This window comes from Paramisgurnus dabryanus, chromosome 17, assembly GCF_030506205.2.
Source record: "Paramisgurnus dabryanus chromosome 17, PD_genome_1.1, whole genome shotgun sequence".
In the NCBI taxonomy this organism is placed as follows: domain Eukaryota; kingdom Metazoa; phylum Chordata; class Actinopteri; order Cypriniformes; family Cobitidae; genus Paramisgurnus; species Paramisgurnus dabryanus.
In genome coordinates, this window is record NC_133353.1 from 37,303,906 (window position 1) to 37,331,669 (window position 27,764).

Sequence of the window (27,764 nt, forward strand, 5' to 3'; positions counted from 1 at the left end):
TTTGCCTCTCCAATGTTTTAAGTGGATGGGTTAGGATTACGTGAATCTCTCGCACAAGAAGAAGTTGTAGCCTACACTGACTGTGCTATTCAATCACTGCTATAAAAGACCAATATCAGCAACTTCACAGAGTATTGATCTAATAAGTCAAAATAACATCTCATTTAAATGTCCTTTACTAGCTAAAGATTGTGATTTAAATTGACTGTACAGTGCTCATTGGTCTGTGCATCATTCAGAACAAATATAAAATACAATTTATGGCCACCAATGAACTGGTCTGAGTGAATGAACAACCAATTCAACTAAATTATTAATACATTGATAATTGTTGTATATTGATAATAAAGTAGGCTACAGACAGAAAAAATAACTCATAATAGGCTACAACATAAACATATTTCAGCTAAAGTGACCTGTAAACAATCAAACAACATCATTCAGCCAAACTCACACTTATGTTTTAGAAGAAAGAAATGAAATGAATAAATGAATACAGTGAGGAATGAGAAGATGTTTGGTAAATTCAGACAAAATGTGTTGCCTTTGGCCGGCTCAGGGGCGTCAGATGAGAAAAGCAACACAATGATTCTGCTCTGTCACAACAATACACAGCAAACACAACATGAAAGGCATTTGTGTCAGTGTACAGATCCCCTTAGAGAAAACATTACCCGTGAGAACACAAACAACATCAATCCCATACAAAAATGAACCATGGTTTTACTACAATAAAAAAAACATGGTTTCTGGAGTAAAACCATGGTTTTGCTAATAGTAATCAATACACCAAAACACACGGTTACTACACTTTTACCACAAAAAAACAAAGAACAACAACAGGTAATTTTGTAAGGGTCCTCATCATCATCACAATCAAATCAATTCATCCACCCACAATTCACCTCTGATATGATCTATGATAAACATTAACAATGTTTTTGTTACTACTGTTAAAACCACAAAACCGTGGTTTCAAATAACCAAGGTTAAAAGGTTAAATAGTTAGTAGTAAAACCATGGTTTTTTACAAGTCTTTACAAGTCTATTTATTTTATTACAGTGATCTTACTATCACATAATACAAAAAAAATGACATTAAAGGTGTGAAAGTAGTGCCAAAATTATTTAAAAAAATATATAAACTGTCTTTTTAGTCAGGCAGATGTTGAGACAGCCTCGTGCAGGGGTCCATCAGCCTCCCGGAAGACGCTGCAGTGTTTACAAACGCGTGAAGCACGTGTGATTGTCCCAGCAGTGTTCATCTGTACAGACTGATCAACATGAGGGTTGTGGCGTTGATCAGGTAAATAACCGCACATCGACTCATTATTAATAACGTGTCTAATAAACACCGCTGACGTGTGTGTGTTTCAGTGGCGGGAAAGACAGCTGTTATAACATGATGCAGTGTGTGTCTGCTGGACACTCGATCGTAGCCCTCGCCAACCTCATGCCTCACAAACACGGTGAGATGACTGATAAATAACTAAATATTATAAAGCTCACAAACTCAAAACTGAAATAATCCCTGAAACACATATATCTGTGTCTGAATGATTCACCTTTCCTCACATCATCATGACTTAACTTACATGAAGTTTGTGTGTGTTCAGCTGTTTCAGATGAATTGGACAGTTATATGTATCAGACTGTTGGATATCAAGCCATTGATCTGTACGCTGAGGCGATGGATCTTCCCCTGTACAGGCGCACTATTGAGGGATCAAGTCTGGACACAGGGAGAGAATACAGCCCGACAGATGGAGATGAAGTGGAAGATCTTTACCAGCTCTTAAACCTTGTCAAGGTATTTTAAACATCTGCGGCATCTATCAAACATCTCGCGGTTACTCAGCAAGTTAAGCAGAGACCCATAGAGAAAGTGTAAGAATACACCAGTAAACATTCAGAGATTCACTGTACACTAATGCTGATTTATTTTAGTGTTAAGTTAAGATCTGCTCATAAACTCATTATCATAACAATACGTCTTATTTGTAAACATCAATGTGAAAGAGAAGAAATGCATTATTTGAAGAGCACCAATGGTCTGACTGATTCACTTTTTTACATTTCCTTTAGTGTGTATTAGTCATGTTAACGATATGCAAAAGGTACAAACCCCAAAGTAAACGATGACGTGAGGTATCGTCTCCAATGTAAATCTCTTTTCTTGGACTACAACAAACACACAGATTGTAGGCAACAGTTTACTTCCTGGGATTGATGATGTAGTAAAGACCGACATTATCATAATTCCTCCCACTTAGGATTCACAACCTGCAAGTTAACTCCTGTTAGCAACCAAATCTTTCAAACATGGTAAAGGGCGTCACATTTTCTGCTGACATCAGAGGTATTTAGACCAATCACAACGTACAGATTAGCTGGCCAATCAGGGACACAGAGCTTTTAAAATCCATGCGTTTCAGTAAGAGAGTGAAATCTGGAGCTACAAAAATGTGCAGTATGTGTAAATAATGTGTGTTTTTTAACCATAAACCATGCAAACACATTGTATTATACCGAATACACAAAATAAAGTTTTGCAATGAAATATGTGCACTTGAATGTGAAAGAAAATATTGATTTTGATAGCCAAATAATTTATTCATGTGTCTTAGAGAAGCGGATATCTGTCAGGTGATAAAGTTCGTTGATAACCGAGTCAAGTCAAGATCCAATCCAGTGATCATTTGATGGGATATTCAGAGCATTAGCTGAAGAGAAACTGATCTAAAGAAAGTTATTTATAGGCCCTGTACTAGAGATGTAACGATTACCGGTTTAATGGTTAAACACCATAAAAATATTACATTACAGTGTCCTTTTTTTAATTACTTGCATGTGTTTGTGATGACACTGCTTCACTGACTAAATTAAATCCAAAATCTTCATATTTAGTGAAATCTAGTTGTAGTGACACATGTTTACTTAATAATTCTTTAACCCTAACCCTACCCCTATTCATTCTCCTTTAAATGATGTGATGTGATGAGTTTAAAGCTCTGTTAGTTTCTTCAGTGATTGTTGTGAGCTCAGGTGTCGTGCAGGTTTACTTCTGGGTCATTAAGTTCACCTGATTTCTCACAACATACACAGACAGATGACTTGATGATTTGTCTTGTTTTTATCTGATTTACTCACTTGTGTTTTATCTGAACTAGATGAACATTTATCTCACCACCCCAAATGTGCCCTGATTAATGTTATTTATTTGATGTTTATGCAAACAAAAGTGCACTTACATGTAAAATCAATCTTAAATTTGGTTTGCATCAGTATCTTTTTTTTTTTTTACATTTCTAGAAATGTGTTAACAAAACCCAGATAATATTGATAACCGTGGTGATTTTGGTCTCTGTCCTGATCACAACCATATTTAAATGTTTAAAGAGTAACTAAACCCTAATCCAACTTTTTTTAGTTACTGATCTGTAAGAATGATGGTTTATTAGTGCTGTTCATTGATTTTAGTAAGTTTTTTAACATTTGGATATAAAGTGTTTCAAAACTACAATATATGGTGTAAAAACGAGTGAGTGCTGCCCTCTTCAGGTTGAACGGTGGCTACTGCAGTTGAATTTTCCTATTGGATGTTGGGTCCAAAAAATGACTCGTGACGTAAGCAGGTTCAAGCTCACCACGCCCTTGTTACGATCTCACCACACACTTGGTACGAGCTTAGTTCGTCCCCTCTATCTCTGTTGGGATCTGCCCACTTTTCTTGCATTTTTCAAATATTGCCAGTGGGTGGAGTCAGGCTCTGACCAGGGGTTTAGTTACGCTTTAATATGATTGTCATTCTGCCCATTAGCAGAGAAAACATCAACGCTAATAAATACAGTCAGTTATCTAAGCAAAGAAAATGCTACAGACTGGTTTTGTACTGCATTGCCTAACAATTAAAATGTTCCATCTAAAACAGCTTTTATGCCACAATGATTTCATTGCTATTTTAAATCTTGACTTTACAGATTCATCAGTCTTTTGGTAAAAATGTGACTGATGCTACTACATTGTTTTCTTTTACCATCCTAAGCTGTCTTGTGTATTTATTATGTGTATTTAGATCTGCGTGTGATCGTGATCAACTATTTTGTCACGGGTTAACATATATGGTCATCTGCTGACCTTCCGGTTATTTTTCAGGTTTTTTTTGGACACGTTCAAGATTAAATAAGCCATAATGAAAGAATACAACATTAAGGGCCAGATTTACTAACAGCTTGCAAACCATGATTTTGTTGTTAAATGACGACTGTTGTGATTTACTAAAGACGCCCAGTGGATCATTAGCGCTGTAAAGGAGTTATTTTTGAGACTGACCTTATTGCATATGCATTTCTAGGAATTTCCTTTCAGACGCAATTTTATGGTAGAAGATTGTTTAAATGATTCACATAATGCATTTGACTAATGTTTGCACATGTGATATTACTGATATTTGCGCCATAATTTAATGCTGAAGAAAGCATGTCTTAAATCATTTTGCACTTGAAATGGCTGCAATTGTAGCTAATAAGAGAAGGCTTGGCGACGACAGAACAAGGCGATGAATTTTTAACACGCATCAGTTTATTTGTAATGCCAGAGGAACATATTATTCAACAATGTTGTTTGCCAAGACATTTTTATTTGCTGGAGGGAAAAAAAAAGAAGTCATACAGTTCCAGGTGTTTCAAAACTTGTAAACTTCACTTTTCAGTGTCCTATGGCTCTGATATAGCTGTGATGTCCGTGGTGTTGAATCGGGCCAAGGTCAGTATCCAAACTTATATCATTGTGCAGTCCAGATACAAATGTGCAGTGAGTCTAGTTTGGCCCGTGGGCCTTGTATTTGACAAATATACAGTAAGTACTCGTTAGCTGTGTCTATGAAATAAGACTCACTACCCAAACTATGATCATTGACACAGAGGGTAACCATAGCAACGTTCCACCGTCTCTTTAACAAATGCTAAAGTATTATTACAGGGTTCTGTAGCTGACTGTGTGTCCTTCACATAGAGCATATGTTTAAAGTCAGCTTTTTTTGCTAGTAAACGTGGTCTGATCTGGGTTAAGACCAGCAGTTGTGGGTGGTCAGTGTTAACCTAGAGCAGGTGTCATAACTTTTATCCATATCTATAATCATAGAGTAATTATGTCTGTGGGCAGAAGGCAGCTCAGTTTGTGTCAGTAGAGATTGAGATGTATTTAGACTGAAACAAGAATCTCTAAATATTTTTTTTGAAGAACATCATTTTCTTTGTCCACATGAGTCTGCAGAATTTTAGTTTTTTTTCTTCTTTGCTGTTTTTTTTTGGTAGCAATCGTATGATAATGAGCTGTTAAATATGTTCTGTTTGGAAAGCGTGGGATATGAAAAGATTTCTTTGGCTTAATTAAATATTATCTTTACAGTTTTAACAGGCGGGAATTATTATTTTCTAGGTGTGGTTTGTTTGAGTTTGTGTGATAGTGCAATAGTGCCACCTGCAGCTGCTCCTCATGAATGAAGCTTTCTCTCTCTCGCTCCTGCTCTCTTTCTCTCTCTTTCTTGCTCTCTCGCTCACACTCTCTCTCACGTATTGCAGCAAAACCAGGTTTCTGAACAACACAGTTTATATTTGACGTATCAATCGAGTCTTTCATGATCTCTAAATATTATATAGCTGTACTCATATTAAAGTGGAATGAACATCATGCATTGTAATGACGTCACACATTGTATCTTTGGCGACTTGTGATTTTGCATTAAATTCATCGATTGCAATATGGCAGAATCCTTCAGGAACTGATCAGACACACGTGTGACTTTCTCAGTGTTTCTCTTGACTTAACAACACTGAAGTGTTTCATACAGAAGATCTTTCTTAAATTGTCAAAATGGTCAATTCTGTCATCCCATATCTCTGCTTATGGATTCAGTACAGAGACAGAATATTAAACATTTCATCAAACCCCACGAGTCATTTATAGACATTTAACCCTTATTTAACCTAATAGGTTTAGAATATAACAGAATTACATCAAATAAAAAGGTGCTGTTGGGTTAAATGTAGGATTAGTAATAATGAAATAACTAGTTGTGTTTTAGTAGACTGTAGGAATGCATTGATGGTCATCAGACATTGAACAATATTTCTTTTGATCTGAAGGGTTTTTCTATGATTTTAATGTCGTCTGACGTTAACAATGTTTTATTAAAATAATGTTTTAGTTTTTGTTCAATTGATCATAAAATATGATTTGTTTTATGCTTCACAAAAAGTGAGTGTATGAGTTTTATGAGAAAACACATTTATTGTGGTAGCAGTCCTTTCGTGATGTCTAAACTAAACTAAAACTTAATTAAAAGGAAATATTAGTGAGTTTGTTTTCAGGATTGTGGTTAGATTTGTGAGACTGAAATATCATCTGCTATATACACAGTTCATGGGAATTAAAAGCTCTCCTCTACTGAACATCTTCATCACGATTTCATTGTAGTCTTGATCTTTGTTGGTTCATAATACATTAACAGAAATTAAAATGAATGAAGAATTTTAGATGTATAAGTATAATTCATGATAAATATTGACAAAATTTATGTTAAGTGTACACATTAGAGTAGCATTTCTCTTCAATATTTCAATTTTATTTAAAGTTTTAAAGTCTTTTTTTTAAGTTTTTATGATGTGTTTTTCTCAGGGTAATGTGATTATATGGCTCATGACATGTCTGACATGTTTTTTTTTCAAAAATCAGACACTAAATGGATTCTGCTCAACAAACTGATATTTCTGAATGACCTGAGGCCTGGGATTAAGCAGATTTAAGACAAAATTATTTGATGAACGGATAATACGTGCCGAGAACATTTGTATATCTCATTTTTGACGGAGTTTAGTGACTTTTGCGTCTGAACTCCTTAAATGTTCCTTCTGTTGTTGTGTGAATCAGATTTGAGTTAAAGAGCCTTCACGCTGCTCCATTATAGACATCAGTAGATGAAGCCGAGTCCCATGAGCTCGGAGTCCATCAGACCCTCTCCAAACACACTGTTCAGACAAACTTTTATCTGTTGCCTTCAGAAGGCCCTGGGACCGCAGACGTCCGGGTGGTGTTTTATGTAGCGAGGGCGCAGGAACAGAGCCCATGGGCCGGGTGCGCGGGCCGCAACGATCGATCGCACAAGCGCGCTGAGGTGTCAGGAGTGAAGTGCAGCTCATAGAGAGAAAATCAAACCCGTCTCTGATTACATCCACATTACTGCTGCAAAACAACATAAAAAGAAACAGAAACCTTTAGACCTGCTTAATACATAAATGATGACCTCTCAGGTCAATCCCAGGATGCCCACGATCAATATCACAGCTAATAGAGGTGCGTTTGAGATCAGCGGGGGACCTTCGGTGGACTCGTACTTCTGTGCATTAGCTGGAGGAAAACATTTCCAGTCTTTCCTCATTAAATAACAGGAGCCACATGTATTTGATTACTGTCTGTATGGCATTTACTTGACACAAGGGCTTGAAAAAGCTTTGCTTGATCTCTTCTGAATCCAACACTTGCTCTGATCTGTTCTCGTGTGGCTCTTCTGGGTCTTATTTCATTTAATCTTCTGTAAAATAAACATCTTGTCATTATTGAGTAGTACAGACACGGGTCAGTGGTTAATACACTTAATAATGTTGGGTTAAAAAAGTAACCCATCTATGGGTTAGTACAGCACATTTCCAACTGTGGCTTATTTTTAACCAAATGAATTGAGTTGTTTTCTCTACCTAGTCAACAGAGTTTTATTTTATTTATTATTTTTATTCTTTTTTCATTATTTAATATTAAGACCGTCATTATTTAATAAATACAAGTATTTTGTTTTTAAATTCAGCTGTTTATTGTAGTGATGTTACATTTGAAGCGAGGCTTCGGAGCTTGTGTCGAGCAAAAGTGGGCGTGCCAGATGAAGCTTTGATTCGAAGCTTGTGTTGTTAACGTTGAAATCACGTGACCAATGACAAACGAAGCTTCACTTTCTGCACAGTCACGTGCGCGCTTCGCTTTGCGTGTCAGAAGGTTCGAACCCTAGAGGGTTTTTATGAGTTATTTGCCTTATTCACATTTTGGTCCCACATTATACTGTATATATTGTATTGTGTTTACTTATACTTGTGTGCGCGTGTGTTATTATGTGCCTGTGAACATTATTTTGTACAATACAGTATTGAATCATATGAATATTAACTCATACTCTAACTTTATTGCCACACTTTAATAAGTAAATACATTTATTATATTGACCATTCACACACACGTTGTCTAAGCTTTATTTGTACACATAATATTAATATTCATCTGAATTTCATCAGCTTATTGCTTCATTGACGGAGCTTTTTCCAGAAGCAACTGCTATATGTTTTATTAGCCAAAAGATGGTGCTGTTTTCGACACCCTCGTTGAGGCTTCGAATCATGGTTCGAAACAGTAAGAGAAGTATCGGTGCTTCATTCGAAGCTTCATTTCCCCATCACTAGTTTATTGAGTTAAAATACATGTTTTGAATGTTTTACAATCCGCTATGTCTGGCTCTCTCTCAAGGGTTTTTTTCCTCCTAGGACTTTTTTTCAACTACTATAGGTGCTGACATTGGTTTAACTTTGAACTCTCTTATATACGTTACATAATTACTAATCTAGCACAGTTTTGCATGAGCAACAGTAGATGATAATTAAAAAAATTGATACAGACCTTGTTTCTACAAATAAATACAACAATTTGTCCTTGCTAAAAACCGTTCCTTGCAAATGTCATTAAAAACTCCTGCATCAAGTTTCAATCGTCAGTGAAAATCACCCAACCTGTAACCCAGCGAGCTGAGTACCCCAACACTGAAGAAAATAACCCAATAAATTCAACCATCAGCTTAACCCAGACATTAGTAAAAAAAAAAATGACCCAAAAAAATTGCTGTAATTTGTTGGTATTTTAATGATAATGCAGACTGCCTGGTGCTTTAATATGTGCATTGTGTTTTTAAGATGTCGTTTTTAAGATGATGAAGAAATCCTCTCCATCTACATAGACATTTTCAAACTATATAAAAGTGCATCTGCTAGATCAGTGTTTATCATTAAACCGGTTTACATAAAGTTAAAAGAAGTGAATTAAACAGATTTAATATAGCACACAACAAATTGCTGTTGTTTTATGATTTTTTTATGATTTATCTCAGGTGATGAGCAAAAACCAATAGATGAGTAATTTTTGGGTGAAGTGTTTCTTTGCAATGTTGTCTATTATTGACTGCATGAGGAGGATGGTTTGTATTTTCTCTTCATGTAAATGTGTAGAAGAGAAAGTCTGATAACAGCAGATGTTTGAAATGTCAGGATGAACTCAAACACCAGATAAGAGTCTGGCCTAAAGCTCTTGTAATTTGTTTGTGTTTTTCTGCCTAATGTAGTTTAGTCAGTGGTGTTTAGTGATGACTGAGGACGATAGGTCTTATCTGGGTTTGCCAAGGGCACGAGTCTCTAATAGCACCAAACGTCGTTCCGATAGCGCGGAAGTCTGACCGCTGAGATGAACCGGAGACGCCCCTGCGGTTATTTGCATTGAATCACGTTCAGAGTTTTAAATGTGGATGCTGGGAGAGATACAGGACAGATAGTTATAGATCCAGCGTGGATGTATCAACGGGTTGATGCAAACACAACTCAATCCAAAACAGAAACACCACTTTTATTATTCATCGTTATTATTTCAGATGAATGAGCGCTGAAATATCATGAAAACTTTTATCTATACATCTGTTATGTAAAATTATTTGTTCAGTGCAGCACTAAATTAAAAAGAAATCATTTTGTATGATCCCACGGTTTTCTAAATATTAATATTTTGCAGATTCATCAAGGGGCATGCAAACTTTTGAGAAAAGTGTTGTGATGATGTCATTTCCTGTATCGTGTTGTGTTTGTTAGGAGAAGGAGAAGATTGAGGGCGTGTCTGTGGGAGCCATTCTGTCTGATTATCAGCGAGTTCGTGTGGAGGATGTGTAAGTGTTATTATCAGTCATCATCATCAGTCCTCTTTATTAGGACTTCATCTCAGGAAAACATATGTCTCGTAAACACAATCTGACTAAACTAATAACAAACATTTTCACTAAAGACATTCGTGGGCTGGAAAATTAACCTTTGAAATGATTATCTAGCAGTTGAGAAATTTGATTCAGATGTTGAACTAAAGGTTAAAGCTGTTCATACCTCATGTGTAACCCTGACTCTATACCTGATATAAAATCATCCCACCAATCATCTTTCTCTCTCTCTCTCTCTCTGTACAGGTGTGCACGACTTCAGCTTCAGTCGCTGGCGTACCTGTGGCACAGAGATCAGTCTGAACTGCTCAGTGAGATGATATCCAGTGGTATTAATGCCCTCCTCATCAAAGTGGCTGCATTCGGTGGGTGAGCGAGCGGACGGGCGAGGGCAGATAAGGCCTTTTTATTTATGAAAAATATGAATACTTTTATTTATTAAATGACTATGAACACCTTTTTTGATTGATTTTCTTTGGGCATTGAGCATTATGCACGTAGTTTATGCGCCTGCCGCACCACATGTTTTGAAGGAGCACTGAGAAAGCGCCTGACTTCATTTGCGTCTTTCCATTGGCCAATCAAACGCGAGGAAAGGCGTTCAAGTATAGAGTTGCTCCTCTCACCCTCGATCAAAGTCAGAGCAAGCGTCCACTTTTTAAAGTTTCTGCTTATATGACAGATAACAGCAAAAGAGCACTCACGCTTCAATATTTGATTGACAGGACAGATGCCTTGATGGTTGCCTAGCAACATAAAAAGCTGCACAGCACTGCTCCTTTTTTAAAGTGACTAAAAAGTCAATGTGGCGCCCCTTGTATTTCCAAGCGTTTAAAACGTGTTTGGTGTGATCGGCCCCTAAGACAGCAAAACTAATGTGAGCAGCTTGTAATGTTGTCAATGTGACTCAGATTCAGATCAGATTATAAACTACTATCATGTCTCTCTTAATCGGCTACAGGTTTGCTATGGTCAGGTGTCTGAATGTTTCTCTTGTGATGCTCAGATATTTTTTTTTTTATTTGTAGGTTTTACTTTAATCGATGTTGCTGAAATGAGGATTTATGAATCTTATTTATGATTTTCATCTGTCATAATAGAATTTTCATGAATTCTTCATCTAAGTGATGTTTATCTGCACATATTGAATGTCTCATAAGTACGTTCTTCAGTATTTCACGTTATATCTGTGCTGCTTTGAATGTGTTTTAAACAGATGTGAATATGAGATGTCATGTCAGGTTATTTTTAAATCTCTTTTTATGGTCTGCTGAGATCAGAATTACATATGTGAGATCTGTACACATCTGATATTATGATAAGCCTAAAGCATATTATACCAATACAAATCATCTTTTTAAATCAAACCACCAATATTTCTGTGGTTACCCTGAGCTGTTTCTCTGTATTGTAAAAGGTTAAATGATTTGATCAGTTTCAGATGGATGATTTTTACCCAGCAGTCCTTAGAAATGATGTGAAGATGAGCTTGAGGGTGTTTCATGAGTCAGGACTTATACTGTATGGATGAGGTTTACACACCACAGGTTATCTTTAACATCAGGACTCATTAGGTAACATGACACAATCATACTGGTGCTGCTGGTCCTTTATAACTACAGTGACATCTTTAAAGGATCTTGATTCAATGGGTTTCAGTCAGGTAATAATAATATTTGCAGTATACTAAAGTGTTTGATTATCTGAAAATGCCATTGAAACATTATATATTATGAACACAGTGTTTTCTCTTCTGCAGTATAAATCAGAGAAAGATTAAATCCTCTCTGTCTGTCTATCATTGGCCACAGTCAAATCATTGTGTTTTTAAATCAATTTTATAATCCTATTTAGAAAATGAGTGTGAATGTTGTATTATGGGTAGTGAAGATCGTGTTATAATATCTCCTGTCTGAAAGTGTAACAGAATTTAGTCGAGCAGATATAAACTATAATTGGCTACATCAGATCTTAATAGCTTGATTTGTGTGGGTGAGGACGGTTAACAGAAGTTAATTGGTTGACGGATCTGACATGTGTAAAGGTCTGTCTTTCTTTATTATTAGAGATCTGCACTTTTTTCAGCATTGTTATTTTCATTCCTCATTATTTGTCTGTGCGTGACTGTAGCTCAATGTACTTTGTTTTGTATTTTACATTTAGTTGCTGATGGGAAGTTATTAATTTAAAATGAAGCTTTACATGCAAGCTCACAAACCGTAACCAGTGCACCACAGCTTTAGTTTCCCGTTGGTCTTCCTGTGTCAATGGCTTTGACTGTAGGAGATACGTTCATCAGATGGGTTTCTTTATTATAATAATTGACTACAGCGCTTCTGTATTTACAGCAGAATAATGTACAAGATATGACAGAAATGATTTAACTACACAACACACTTTTTGATGCAGTGCTGAATGTTACACAAAAAGATCATGGAAAAATCTGTCATAATGTGCAAATAACTTTACTCCGTCCCTCTGTAAATATGAATATATATATATATATTGATAAAAATATCAGTAGTGGTACATGATGAATGATATAAAGTGATTTTAGTTGAACAGACCTCTGGTCGATCACATGAACAAAGATAAGAAAGAGAAAAAGCTCACACATATGATCTTTGAGTTCCTGTGGAGTCTCACTCGTCATTAATTATTTATTTGGTTTTATGTTTTCAATATTCAGGTTATTAGATCGTCACTTAAGTATTTCAGATAAACATCAGATGAGGTTAAAATTGCAGCTTTATTCTATTTGTTGGCTAAAAAGATAAAATCTGAATTGCTTCGGTCGTACGGCTATTATTCCTCATGCAGGTGTTGAGTTTTAGATAAGTGTTCTGATCTCTCTTTAATCTCATCTGATGTCTGTTGTCACACCTTTAGTTTTCTGCTGAAACCTCAGAGATCAGGTGATATCACAGCTCTATTGTTTCTACTCAGGTCTTAGAAAGTATTGTTCAAAGGATGAACGCTCTCGCCTTCCAGCATTAGGTGCTTATTTCATCCATTTAAAAGCTAAAATGTTTTCCAACATGAATCCAATTTTCCCAGCGTTCCCGTCTGAAGGGAGAGATTAAAGTCTGGCTGTCAGTCTGTGCTTCTCAGATCCATACCAACCTTCACAAATCTCCTCGTCCCTCAGCGCTATCTGCAGTTTGTGCTCTTATGTTCAGAAGCCGATTTATTTCAAATGAAACATGTAGGCTGGAGATTCACTGATGACGGACGCTTCACTTCTTCACCTTTCTGTGCATTCGCAATAATATATTTTACATAAGATTCTGCTACAGTGTTTTCTGTTAAAATATTTATGACTAATTCATATCTAATACGGGGCTGAATCCACCTTTCTGCGGTTGAGTTTAAACTCATTTGAAGTGTTGATTTAAAATGGTTAATCTAAATCCGCACACCTGATTTGCACAAAGGTTTATAAAAGAAAAGCGGGACATGGATGTAACAGAGAATATTCAGTTTTGACCTATGTGTGTGTTTTTAGGCCTGTTGCTGTGTGTTGGATACAGGTATATAAGGATCACCTGCGTGTCACAGGTTAATTCTGTTGGACTGAAAGTCTTCTTTCACTGTTGCTTTTACTTCATTTGCAGCGATGAGCTGGATTTGTGTGTCTGTATTGGTTAATGTAGCATCAGTTATATGTTTTAAAGAGAGATCACACACAATAACTGATAAATGTCTTGCAGTCTGCAGGATCTTTCTTTCCATTTCTCTTTTAACATTTATAAAACATCTGCATTATCAGAGGAGGGAAATGCAGGTTGATGTGCTGCAGCGTAACCTTAACTGACCCAACAGTATGCTGGTTATATCTCAGAAAGGAGAAGGACCATGTACAGTACCATATGCTTTTGTGTTTCAGAAGTGGCTGTTTTACAACAGATCTGTTTGACCTAAAATACTTTAATTTGAAGCCCATGAAATCTAATGCAGAACTTTAAAATCCATTTTTGTACAGTTCACTGGCTTAAAAGTTCAATGGATTAAATTTCAGTTTTATAGGATAATAATGAGTTAAAGGCTTTTCGCAGGTTTATGGTTCCTGTGGGCTTCAGTAGCACTCTGCTTGTGTAAAGGGCAGTGAGAACAGACACTCGGCAGATGAATTGAGCCTGGACCGGGCTTATTTGTGTTTAATGTGCCGTAAGGGGTTCAGCTAATTAGCTTTAGGTCAGGTAGTAAAACAGGTGCCGAGGACCGAATGTCATGGCCATCATGTAAATGAGAGCCGAGGACGGACCTGTCGATGACTGCGGCTCTCCGTCATTAAATGATTTCGTGCTCTTTTGTTAGGGGTGAACACAAAGTCTGTGCATGTTGTATGCACTACCTCAGAAGTTCAGTATTTTTACAGCTGTCGAATTTGGTGGTCTGTGAAACAGAGAGTGTGTCTCAATCTACCTCCAAGTACACTGCTTAGGGAGTTTGTCATTTCAAATGTTGGTCAAAATCACTCCAGTGCTCTGAACAGCCATAGAGAGCATGGAAATCCTCCTATCCACAGAATTCACCATAAACATTGGGAACATCAGAAGGAAATCGGCTTTATAGAAATGCAGTTGATAAGTTGCGTCTTAATTTGTGACATCATAAATGTATCACAGATGTTTGAGTCAAAAGCATATCAATATTTAGTGGATGAAGGGCCTTCACGTCATAGGGAACCGGGCATAGACACAACCCAAAGGCATTGAAATAAATCAGTCTTTACTTCTTAAGCTTCCTACATTGTATGCTCTTCTTCTATCCAGCTTTAAATATTAAACTGCGCTTTAATCTTTGAAATAAAGACTGTAATGAACATTACATAAAACAGACAGCCTCTTAGCAGTTTCAAGCCAATAATTATAATTTGTTAAAAATGCATGACTTATTAAAAGGATATTTAAATAGGATTGAATTTTAATGCCGTTCTCCCTGTTATATTTGTGTGGGGTTAACATGAGAGCAGACGATTGGATATTCTCTCACTTAATTATGAGCGGTGTTCTCCAGGCACGGGTATTGGGCCCGCTCTTACTCCCCACTGACAGGCTCCATTGATCCCCTGCAGTTCTGAGCACAGTTTGCCTTTTCAGTGTGTGACTATATAAACATGCGTTCTGTATTTAAGCATTTACTCCAGCAGGGCTTGTGGTTAGGATCCTGACCTCTGAGGTTAGACTAGAGAAAAGCATTCCCTTCACCACACAATGCTTGACTGTAGTAGTGAAATATGGGTTTGGGTTATGTGGGTTGGTGCTTTGAAGTAAGTGATGAGTGTAGTTTGTAAAATTTTGATGTATGTGGGATGTGCAGATGAGATTTTGTCAAATGAAGTTGTGTCATGTATGGCACTTTTATTGACTAGGATATAAACACATTAAAAGCACAAATGCCATGTTGTTTTTCATGAAAACTATAAGAGAAGAAACAGAACTAAAATAAAATAAAAAAATGATCTAGTTTGGAATTTAACAATCAATCACTTTTGCACACTTTAGTGTTGGCTGCATTTCTCAACTTAGTGAATTTTAAATAAAAAGGGACAAATAAGTTTATAATTAACTGGAAATCAAACTTTCTAGCCACTATCAGTTTTTTAAAATGTGTTCACACATGGCAGATTTGGTTTGATTAAAATAAAGTTGGTGCGGTTCATTTGATTAAGTGTGAACACTGCCATCAAAACCTTGGTGTGCATCAAACAACCAGAGCGATACAGCTGAAAAGGTGGATCTTCTCAGTCCTCTTCCAAATGCAATCTTGTGCGGTTCTATTGAAATGTAACACAAACCTAAGAAATCTAAACAAACCAGAAATAAGAAGTGATAAGATGTGACCTCAATGAGTGCATTTAGCTTAGCACACATCACTGTTTTAAGTTGCCAAAGCTGATCAATCAGGGTGTGACTTTATCCTTATGCATTTAGGTTTGGTTCACTGTTACAAATGCCATTGTGAACACCAACAACTATTTTTTGGGGGGTCTGGATTTGTGTCAGTGTTTGTCTGTTTAAAGAGCAGCGTGATTAGATTTCCTGTAGGAGCAGAGTTGTGCCAGAAGGGCGGCGCTGTGGTTTTCCCTGCAGTAACTAGTGTTATGAATTGCTCGTGTGTGAGTTTGTAAGGTACATTTGTGGTGGTCACGTGTGATGTGATCTACAGTAGGTCCTGCATAACCTCGCTGTTGGTCATTTGTAACATCACCTTCAGAATGCATTTCTAATCGTGCAGATGTTAAATAGACGTCACATATTAGCTAACATCAGTGAGAATAGACTCTGAGCAATGAATAACATGAGAAACAATATGAGACAGACAGTGTTGTTTTGTTCAGAAGAGATCTGGAGATAACCTTCACCACACATCAGAAACACATGTGTTGAGTTTAATGTGTTGTGTGTCTATCCATCAGGATTGGATCCAGAGAGACATTTAGGAAAGTCCCTGGCACAGATGGAGTCCTGTCTGCAAGAGGTCAGCACAAAAATTTTAACCTTCAGTATTCTGCTGCTTTCTCTATGATATTAGGCATGAGACATCGCTCTCTATCATCATGGCTGTGATTAGACCAGAGGGGGAGATTATTATTATTATTATTAAAAATAATGATTCAGACACCAGTGCAGAAACGTCAGTATCACATGACGGTTAAAACCAAACATTGATTAACAGTTGAACACACATCTGTGTATTTATTTTACAGTTGACACTTTGACCTTTAGCAGAAGCTTGAATCCAACACATCTTACTGTACAACAGTGCAGGGATTTATCTGTGAAGATTTAACATCTGCTAAAGACCAAACCTGAAAATATTGAAATAAATAAATGAACACGTTCATTTATCAGTCGTTCATGTAAAGGATGTTTTTTTTTTTATTGAGTTGTAAGGTCTGGCAAGACCATGACAATCATACCATCAGTGAGGAATAGTGAAGGTAAAAAAGCAGAAAAGTGATGAAGGTGTCATTCATTTACATTCAGTGCATTGCAATAGTCCAATCTAGAGATGCCAAAGTCCTGAATCTCAGTAATCTCAGTTTCCTCAGCGTTTTGTTTGCTGTTATGTGATAACAGTGATTAATAATAATGTATTATTCAGCTTTCACAGAAGTATGGAGTTCATATCTGCGGTGAAGGGGGTGAATATGAGACCTTTACCACTGACTGTCCACTGTTTAAAAAGAAGATTGTCATGTGAGTCTCATGATACACGTGTGAATCCAGATAAAAGTATTTAATGTGCATTCACTGTGATGATGATGATGATGATGATGTTACAGTGACGCTATGGAAACTATCATTCACTCGGCTGATGCCTTTGCTCCTGTGGGTTACCTACGCTTTACACAAATGCACACGGAAATCAAACATGAGGTCAGAGTTCAGCTTTCTTCAGCCAATCACAATACAGGTACAAATCATTTAGAAATCATTGAAAAACTCGCTTCACTGCTGCGCCTCATATCAGATTAGACGTCAGTGACACCGTCAAACATCATCGGCTGTCATGTGTCTCGTGAATGAAAGTGTTCATAGTTAAAGCTGATGTCTGCTGAGGAATAGAAACATGACAGCAGATGCGTCATTTGTGCTTTATAATTATTTATACTTCGTGTTTTTAAAGTTTAACTAGCAGTAGTTAGTTAGTTAGTGAATACTGTCAGTGTTTGGTGCTGATGGTTAACTTTAACCTGCTGTTAGTACAAGTTTAAAAGTTTTCCAGACACATTGAGTGAAGTCTTTAGCAGATCCTGATATGAAGTATGAATATAAAGCGTGCATGCGTGCGTGTGTATTTTGTGACCTCGTCTCATCACACCCACAGGTCAGCAGTGAGATTACACTTCAGCTCCAGCATTCAGCGGTCATGAGAAGTCTCTGTCATACAGATTGATCTTTACTGACATCAGAGAGTCAAGAGGGGGGCTTGTCCTGAATGAATGCTCCTCCTCTGATGTATAATGAATTAAATTATCATACAGCCAACAGCAGATGACAGCAGGACAATAAAAACATTTAAAATATTTATCAAAACTGTGTGTGTATCTATCTACAGTCTACAAGTGAAAGCTTCCTCCTGTGATTGACATGTGTTTGAGTCAGATGTGTGTTTCATCTGAAAGGACCCTGACAGTCGGCCGATGGCTCTCAGTAGATGTTCTTGCCTTAACACCATAGATGGGATAAAGGAGGAGCTGGAATATTCTGGTGAATGTTCAGATGATCTGGAAGAGTTTTCATCAAACACTGTGAGCTGCCGTCATGATGAGCTGGGTAAGAAACTCACATCACATCTTTACTCATTTATCCTTTAAATTCTCTTCACAGTATTACACAACAAAACACTCGCATACTGTATATACAGTAGTTACTTTGCAGTACTTTATATTATTTTGTTTATATTTATTTATTTATTTGCTTATTATATAAGTTCAAATGAAGAGTTGGTTTCAAAACCAGATTTAAGCCTTCATAACTAAAAAATACAGCTAAGTATAACAATAAAAACATGATAACTTATAATAAACAAAGACATGTTTTGACAAAGATTTTTAAAAACGGTGTTATCTCGTTTTGGAAATACATGGAGGTGAATTAGTTTTTGAGATATGTGGAATAAGGCAGAGGTAGATTTATATATAATTTCCTGATGTCTTCTGTGATTTTATTAAAGACACAGTGAATGTTGAGACTGTTTGTGTTTGTTCTGTTAAAGAGCGACAGACTTCAATCTCATCCAGGAGCTCAATGGGTTACCAGTGGATAACTGGTCTGACGGGGCAGCACGCAGACGTCCACAGTCAAACCCAGCACGTTTTCACACTACTGGAAAGTATGAATATCCATTTTCATATTTCTGTGTGTGTGTGTGTTTGAGTCTTTGTGTTATCTGAGCTCCAGGCCGAGTGTGTTGGCCGGGGTTGTGAAGAACTGAGCGTATAGCTGCTGGTGGATCAAACACACAGACTGCAAACAGGCCTTTCTTTCAAACACGCTTTCATTTGCCCTCAAAATGCAGTTCAAGAGGTGCAGCGGAGCTCTTTGTGCACACTGTCTGATTTTGGGAGGGTTGCGAGCGGAGCGCATGTCATCCATCATCATTGGACTTCAAATTAAATTTGGAGAACGAAAGCGTTTCTTCAAAAAAGCACGGTCGTACACATGCATGTGTGGCTGTTTTTATCGCCCGCAGAACTTTTAAAGAGAAAACTCTGAAGAGGGAGCGCGGCTAAAGATGAAACGCATATTTAATGGTTTTTGCCTTAGTTCACAAAACAGTCTTCACAGCGCTGAGACAATATTAAACAAGTTAATATTTAATGACTCGCTCTTTGTGCGATCAAACCGCGTGAAGAGCGCTGACACACGAGAGTCCGAGAGGAGAAACAAACTTTGTTTCCTCGCTTTTACATTCTGTGTATCTATAGCTAAAGTATCTCATGATGTTTTTCATGAACAATATGTTTGAATAAGAGATAAGAACGCTCATATTTAATCTGTAGTCATAGAGGCTGAAATGTGATTTCATTTCTGTGCTTTTTTACCAATTATGTTTAATATAATGTGTCATTTTAAAATAATTCAATTTGAAATTATAAGACAATTTTCTATTAAATTATTTATTTTGGAGGAGTATTTTAGGCAGTGTCCATGATGAGTTAAAATCTAAGAATAGATTCTTAACACACAACAAATGTTATAAATGTATTGCTGAAACACGTTACTAAGACACTGAATTGTGGAGTTACACCGTTAAACAGTAACACAATTACGAGCATCCATTCAGGTTGTATTGGTATTTGAGTTGAGAAGGACTGCAGCTTTCCCACGAGTGTGCTACCAGGACACCATCAGAACGCGTTTTCAGCGTGGCAGGAAACATTATAACCCCAAAAAAGGGTTCCTCATTTGTTGTTCATGATTGGGTTATGCTACAATAAACACGCACATAAGCACCAATGTCTGTGGGTGCTCCGGGGCTTGGCTTAAGCACGCACCGTAATGGTCAAGCACATGTGCTTAATTGCTTTATATTTCGCGTTTAAAAATACACTGAAAATGTGACCGCACTGTTATATATAAACAATATATATATATATATATATATATATATACACACACACACACACACACACACACACACTTAAATAGTGAATACAGACTGTAAGTAATGTGCTTGCATTGATCTTCACCACAGAAACAGTTTAAATGTATACAGGTTTGCATAAACATGTCTGACAGAGGAATTTCACGGCTAATTCGACTGTGACTCTGTGTGTGTTGTGCAGGTGAACTAGAGGAGAGAGGTTTGCTGTTGAATCATGTTGTTTTGGTTCATGTGTATGTGAGTGATATGAAGAACTTCAGTCAGATCAACTCTGTGTACTGCAGCTTCTTCAAACACAAACCACCAGCGAGGTCAGTCACGCTCTACACAGTGCTTTTACTAAAGATAAACCGCTGTCATCTTCATTGTGTCATGTCGTGTCATTCAGGGTCTGCGTTCAGGTCCCTTTGCCTCTCCACCAGCTTCTGAGGGTGGACGTTCTTCTTCATCACTGTGAGGATGATGAGAGATTGCTTCAGAGAGAAAGACTTCATGTCCAGAGTTTGTCTCATTGGGCCCCGGCCAACATCGGCCCCTACAGTCAGGCTGTGCGGGTACGACCCTTTACCTCACATACTGTGTTCACTTGATATCTAATAATGGTTAAACTGGACTGGAGATATAACACTGCCAGTTCAGTAGACGATCACTCAGTCTGTGTTATTGTTTACTCTATCACGAGTGAGATAAAGCTCTTTAAAGAAAAACACCACAGTTTTTCAATATTTGACTATGTTCTTACCTCAACTTAGATGAATTAATACATACCCATCTTTAATCAATGCATGCACTTTTAATCTTTGTGCAGCGCTTCTTGAATGTGTTAGCATTTAGCCTAGCCCCATTCATTCATATGGCTCCAAACAATAGTTTTATTTTGTGCCACTATACTTACTGGTGTAACTACTCATGTAAGATGAATTGGTCTTTAAATAGGGAAAAAAACACGGAAACTTAACTAGCATATAGCGTTAACTCAGCACTCACAACTTTGTTTTTATCATTGTAACAAAATTGTAATTAATTTAATGTTGTGGGTGTACATCTTGACTGTGACGTCACAGTTGGTGTTATGTTGAGATTGGTCTGTTTTCCAGTGGTCTTTTACATGCATGAGGTTTACATAAGGAGGAGGAAACAATCATGTTTGAGACTCATGATATGCCATTACCATGTACACAACTCTTATTATTCATCTATGCCTACATAAATACAGTTTAATATTCTACAGCACCTTTAAATCTCTCCTGATAGGACAGTCGACGCTTTATTCTCCTCACAATCAGTTCATCATATCCAAGTCAAAGAGAGTCTATTCATCTTTGTGTGTTGTACAAAAACTGCATTTGATGATGTTCTAGAGTATTTAAGATTGTATTAACAGTGTGCAGTTGTAGTACACGCACAGTCATGTGTGAAATACAGTTTAATAGATGTTAAGATATATTTACGATTGCCCATTGTTCTCTTCCACCATTGGCAGGTGCGTCAGATATTTGGTCAGATCCTCACAACATGTTAATATACAGCATTACCAGCGTGATTTCACTTTATGTAAATCTGTGTGGAAATAGCACGCAGTTTGTGTAACGTCATAAGTTCAACATTTCAATCACGGGTAATGCACTTTCTGCATCCCATCACGTCTGACAGGCGCGCCGCCACGTGTTACGTTTGTTAAATTGGAAAAGTGTAGACAGTTTCCCATATTGATATAATTACCCCCTCGCTGTGCCCGCGTCACCCCCCGCCACGAACCCGTAATGAGAATTTTCCACTGATGATGTTTCCCGTTTATCTGTCTGCCTGTGTGCTTTCTCTGGGGTTTCCTGCACCTGCCCAAAAATAATCGCTCATTCCTTCTTAAATCCAATTAAAATCAGAAGTTAGCATGTGGACATCTTATCAGTTTTCCAGAATGTGTTCAGATGTTTGTATGGTGCAGACCCATCAACACAGAGTTGTCCTGTCACCCACTCAACCACATTTTTTTCTTTTATCATGGATCTTTGTGCTATTGGGAGATTCACCATGTTGAGATCCATATAAGATGATGACATGAAAGCATTTAATTTTTTCAATAAACGCACACCTGACCTGTCAAATATCTTAAAATAACCACCAGAGTAATGTCTGTAGTATAAGAGGAATAATTGACTCCGGTTCTTTTAATTATTTTAAAATAATGCACACCCACGGTTTTACTCTAATTCGCGTTGTGCCGCATTACCACCTTGTGCGTTATTTTCAAATAATTTAACAGCCCGTCATAGATTTTTCCTTACATTTATATACAATACACGTGATGACAGGAAGGTAAGTAAAACAAGAGAGAGTTTTCATATTTAAGTTAACAGAGATATTCTGGGATGTTTTTGAAAAACTTTATTTATAGATGGTTTAGCAGTAACAACATAAACAAGCGGATTTTGTGGAAAACGCATAACTTCCGGTAAACTCCATTAAGAATAAATAACAACAAAGTCCTTTTAAAGTAGTTTATTTATATAACAAGTAGGGATGCACCGAATCCAGGATTTGGATTCGGCCGAATACTGGGCTTTTTGACGGGGTTCGGGTTTGGCCGAATCCTAGATATTTTTCCACCTAACCGAATCTTAGGCTTGCGCTACGCTGGTCGACGTCACACGGCCGTTGATTACACACATCGGGTGCTGACGTGGAGATAAGCTTTTTCTTTCGGTGAGCCTTAGGGGCGGTTCACATTTCGCGGACGCACCTGGAAAAATGAGCGTGTCGCACCGCATTGCTTTCATTATGCATAGGCTTATGGTAATTGTCTAAATAGTTTTTCCCACTTGTCATCCTGGCGTAATGTTGCCTATCCTTTTTTTACAGTTAAAATTAAATAAAATGAAAAATACACTGCTGTGGACGTTGTTTACTTCATTAATGTGTTTTACTGTGTTAATGGATAAGGATGTGAGTAGGATTCGGTATTCGGCCGAACCCAAAGAATCTGGATTCGGTGCATCCCTAATAACAAGCAAAATAAACAACCCATAGATAACCTAGGAAAACATTTGTTATTTTTGAGGAGGTATTTGTTTAAGAGTTTGGTTTAGCAACTAGTCAGACAATTAAACAAACAGAAACCGGATGTAAAGTTCAGACCAGACTTGTAAACACGTCACCGCATGTGCGTCCTATAGGAAACGGTCTATAGGAAAGATAAGTTCATTGATGACTAAAAAGCAACAATTTTCTGCTGTGCTTCATTTAGATGTGCAACCCTATGACTTCCACCTCTTGTTTGATGTTTATTGCTAAACAATAAAATTCCAACACACAGGCCTGTCGTGATGATGACTATATTAACTTACCACATGATAAGTGACCATGACCTCGGTAGTTTTTTTTTTTTTGAGAGGCCATATATTGCGGCAGTGTTTACATGTGTGTGTATGTACACACACACACACACACACACACACACACACACACACACACACACACACACACACACATACACATGAACACACACACACACACACACAATGGACAGTGACAGGTAAAGAGAGCGTTACTTGAGCTGAAATGTTGTGTTTTTCTGGTGAATACATGGAGTTTGAAAGAATAAATCAGACTGGAATTGGTTTCAAAGCTACAATCCACATCTCTGATGTAAATGAGAAGTGAGGAGAGGAAATTAAACGAGTCTACTCTGGTAATGAAAGGAGCTATACAAATAAAACGTCATCTAAAACATAACCAGAACTTTTAGGAGTGGTTTCCCGGACAGGGATTATCTTAAAACAGGACTGGGCCTTAGTTTAATTAGGAAATATAACTAGTTTTAACAAACATTACTTGTGTGCATTTTGAGGGAAAACAAAGGGCACTGATGTATTTTAAGATTTGTCAGTGTTTTCAGGTTGTTTTCAGTTTGGACACTCTTACATTTATTTTAGTCTAGGACTAGTCTAATCCCTGTCTGGTAAACTGCCCCATAGTGTATAGATCTGAATATAAAGTTAATAATTATTTATATGTTTAATTGATAAATGAGTTTATGTTTCCTCCTGTCATCTGTGTTCAGTAAATGAGTGCCCGTCCTCTATAATAATCATTATTGTGACTACTCTACTTAATATTATATATAAAATACTTTCATTAGCTTCACATTACTGTTTATCTATGAATATTCTTGCCTCTTCAAACACAATGTCCAATGCTTCTTCAAATAGAAATCACTTTAGATTAAAGCGGCTGTGAAATGAAAACTCGTCATGTAAAAAAGAAAAAAATAATTTTGACTTTCTGAGGTTGATAATTGCCATTTTCTGAAGCGTCCTTCTTGGTATTTCTTGAAAAAAACAACAACATTAAAGCTTAATTTTGTGCCTTATTGATGTGAAGTGCTTGATATATTTATTATTCCTAACAATCAGGAAAGCTTTAAGTCAAATTGTTGAGAATATGTTGTCATTATAGTTTGTTTGGTAATGTGAACACTTCTTATCACTTCTGATTTAGGAAATTGGTTAACCTTTGTGTTTGTGTTTCAGTAGCTTTGGGCTGTGAACACATTTCACCATCATTTAGATTAAATTAACCATCAGACGCTGTGTGTGTGTCTGTGTGTGTGTGTGTTTTCATTGTCTCAGTTTCAGCGTTTATTAGCTTGAGCGTCGAGGTCACGTTTAACATAATAGTCCAGATATTTTTAATGAGGTAATCTGGCCGTGTGACAGACGCTGTTCAGCCTTAAGATAAATTCCACTGTACTTCTGCTTCATTTCTTCTTCTGCTTCTTTTTCAATATTTATGCAAATGTAATTTACTTTTTATCATTAGGACTTTAATTTAACAGCAAAATATTGAGGTACAGGACATTTCTAAGTTAACACCTCCTTTGTTAGGATTTTACACTTTCTCCTACACATACACTGTACACATAATCGCTCACACGAGAACGAGAGAAACATTTTTCCACGTGAAGTGAAAAAAATCAATTTTCTTTCACAACAGACGATTAAGCTGGCGTGTTGGCAGATGGCTAGAATTGACCCTTCATTAACCGAAGTCGTAGCTAACAGCGGGAGTTGTAAATTGTGTGTCGTCGCACCTTTTGTGATTTAATATTTGCCGTTCTCTAAACTCCCTTTGGAAGAGTGACTGAGAACTCCAGGCATCCCATCATCATAATAGAATCCCTAAACAAATTGTAAAACCTCGGCACACGCCGCGCTGCTGAATTGTAACGAGCGCGCTACCCCGAGACCTCGCCCGGGAAGCCCGCTTAAATAATCCAATTTAACATCCACAGGGAAGAGATGTAGTCGTGTTAGTCCCAGTTTTGGGAATACGCCCACTCCTCAACACGTTTTATTCTGTAGGAAGTTCCAGTGGCCCGGCAATTAGATTTGCATTGGATTTTGTAAATGGTAAAAAACGGAATCTGACGCCCACAATTAGCGTCAACGAGACCTCCGCCTCAGGAACATTTCAATAATCTTCTTACAGTAAGTGTGTTAAATCTGTTAAAACAATGAGAATATTCTGGAATCAGCCATCATCAGACCCAAACACATGCTCATAATCTCTCTTCATACTGAACCTCACACAAGATTTCATGTAAATTAACGTCTTTTCACTTCGTCTATAAACGGTGATTTACAGTAAATATGTAAGCAGTCCAGCAATTATAGACCTGCTCTCAAAATATTTCCTCTTATATAAGATCATATATATTTCTTCACAAACCTTGCGTGTGTGTGTTTGTTTGTTTGTTTGTGGAAGCCACTTCAATTATCAGAAGAAGATAATGAGTCTGTGACGCTTGACTGAGATTTCACTTCTGTTTGTAACACAACTAAATGAGTGACATAAAATCTGGAGTGAAGGTGTCAGTCATCGTCTGCCGTCGTCTCTCTTTGCCCTAATCTATTAAAACGCCGCTTTTATCTCACCTCACCCTTGTCATATTTTATGGATTTTTTCATAAACACCGCCTATACTTCATAAACGTCTCAATTTTCTAGTCTATTAACATTACTTCAGAAGCAGTTGATAAAAGAGGCATGCAGGCGTGAAATAATGCCTGGGTAATGTGAAGTGCCGGAGGCGAGAGGAGCAGAGCGACTCTGAAACAATGCAGGAATGCTATCGGCTCTAATAAAGAACCCATGATCAGCCTAACAGAGACCACGGGACGGAGGGTTTTTTTTTAGGTTTTTGGGAACATTAATAATTATATATATATTTTTTTACTAATTATTAATATCAATATATTTTCCTAACACAAGGAAGAATCATCAATCATATGTATTTACACAGGGATGTAAAACAGACAGTTTATTGTGATACGATACCGTACCGATTATCTCCGCCAGCGATACGATATTTGCCGGACCGATTCGTTTCTTGGGTGCTATTACGGTTTGATTTGATTAATTTATCAATACTTTAATATTATGAGCATAGTGAAGCAGTTACATTTTAAGTAACTCATGAATGCAACCAATGTAACATTAACATTTATTTACATTTAAAAAAAAGTTACAATCTCTATCCCAATTGCGACATTTACAACAACAAACTAAGAAAAAAATACACTTTTTTTAAAAAAAGAAAGAACAATAATTAATGAGGGGGAAAATGTCAAGCTAAAATCAAGATCATGATGGCAAACAGATGCCAATCTGTTTGTCCAATCGATTTTCCACATTCAAAATATTTCCAAACCCTTGATTTGCGTCCAATTCTGTCTCATTCACTTTGTTTTGCAGCTGCTTTGTTGCTGCATTGCATTAACACATGAAAATGCGTGCTGTGGCAGAAATGTGTAGATGGATGTTATGTCAAAAAATGAGGACACAGAGGGTTTCAAAAAAAAAAAAAAAAGGTACCTCATATTGCCATTTTATGTGTGGCTTTGTATCGTTAGAAATTGAAGTAATTTATCGATCCATTTCCATGTATTGTTACACCCTTAACAATAATGTAATAGACAGGTGATTTTTATTACTTAATAATAAATGATATTATAATCAGCACCAATGACAGCATCAGATTAATCTCAGTCTGTCGTTTGAGTCGTCACAAACTGACCAAATAATAAACAATTTAATAGTGCCAACAACAACAACAACATCATCTGATTTACACAACTCCATCTCTCAGTACAGTTCAGTCAAGATCTTGGACAGATTCAGATCTTTACTGAGCCCACATGCAGCACCATTCATTTATTTACATCATCCTGAGCTGTGTGTAGTGCACATCACTGAATCTGAAAGGATGAGATGAGACTTAGTGCTGTTAATCTCATTACGAGTCGTCATTTCCCTCAACATTCATTAACCAAACATTCAAAATCAGCCCAAAACATTCATTACAGTCATGAGACAGAAGTGAGTCGGTGTGAAGCAGGAATCATGAGATGTTTTCTGGTGTGGTCATGTGACCTGCTGTGACATCAGTCGGTCTCTGTGTTATTCACTGCTTGTTTTCACTGGTATGAGCTTGTAGTGGGAGACCGTACTGGACGAACTGGATCTGTCAGAGCGAATAGACTTCCTGTGTCTCGCCGCGCGCCGGTGCTCTCGACCCT

General features: G+C 37.1%; 1 protein-coding gene across 4 annotated transcripts in view; it reads left to right on the top strand.

The window, feature by feature from the left end:
* Positions 1-1,177: 1,177 nt before the first annotated feature.
* dph6 (diphthamine biosynthesis 6) overlaps positions 1,178-27,764 on the top strand; it is a 45,730-nt gene continuing 19,143 nt past the window's right edge. For 2 of the 4 annotated variants that reach the window (XM_065267336.2, XM_065267335.2), the window contains exons 1-12: positions 1,178-1,306; positions 1,378-1,469; positions 1,617-1,810; positions 9,951-10,024; positions 10,316-10,434; positions 16,491-16,552; positions 17,180-17,274; positions 17,361-17,454; positions 18,204-18,354; positions 18,797-18,913; positions 20,370-20,499; positions 20,577-20,742. In XM_065267336.2, the coding sequence (XP_065123408.1) occupies positions 1,284-1,306; positions 1,378-1,469; positions 1,617-1,810; positions 9,951-10,024; positions 10,316-10,434; positions 16,491-16,552; positions 17,180-17,274; positions 17,361-17,454; positions 18,204-18,354; positions 18,797-18,913; positions 20,370-20,499; positions 20,577-20,742 (1,317 nt within the window). In that variant the 5' untranslated portion in view covers positions 1,178-1,283. Of the gene's footprint in view, positions 1,307-1,377; positions 1,470-1,616; positions 1,811-9,950; positions 10,025-10,315; positions 10,435-16,490; positions 16,553-17,179; positions 17,275-17,360; positions 17,492-17,905; positions 18,355-18,796; positions 18,914-20,369; positions 20,500-20,576; positions 20,743-27,764 lie in introns of those variants that run through there. The other 2 variants (XM_065288044.2, XM_065267337.2) reach the window with 2 other exon arrangements.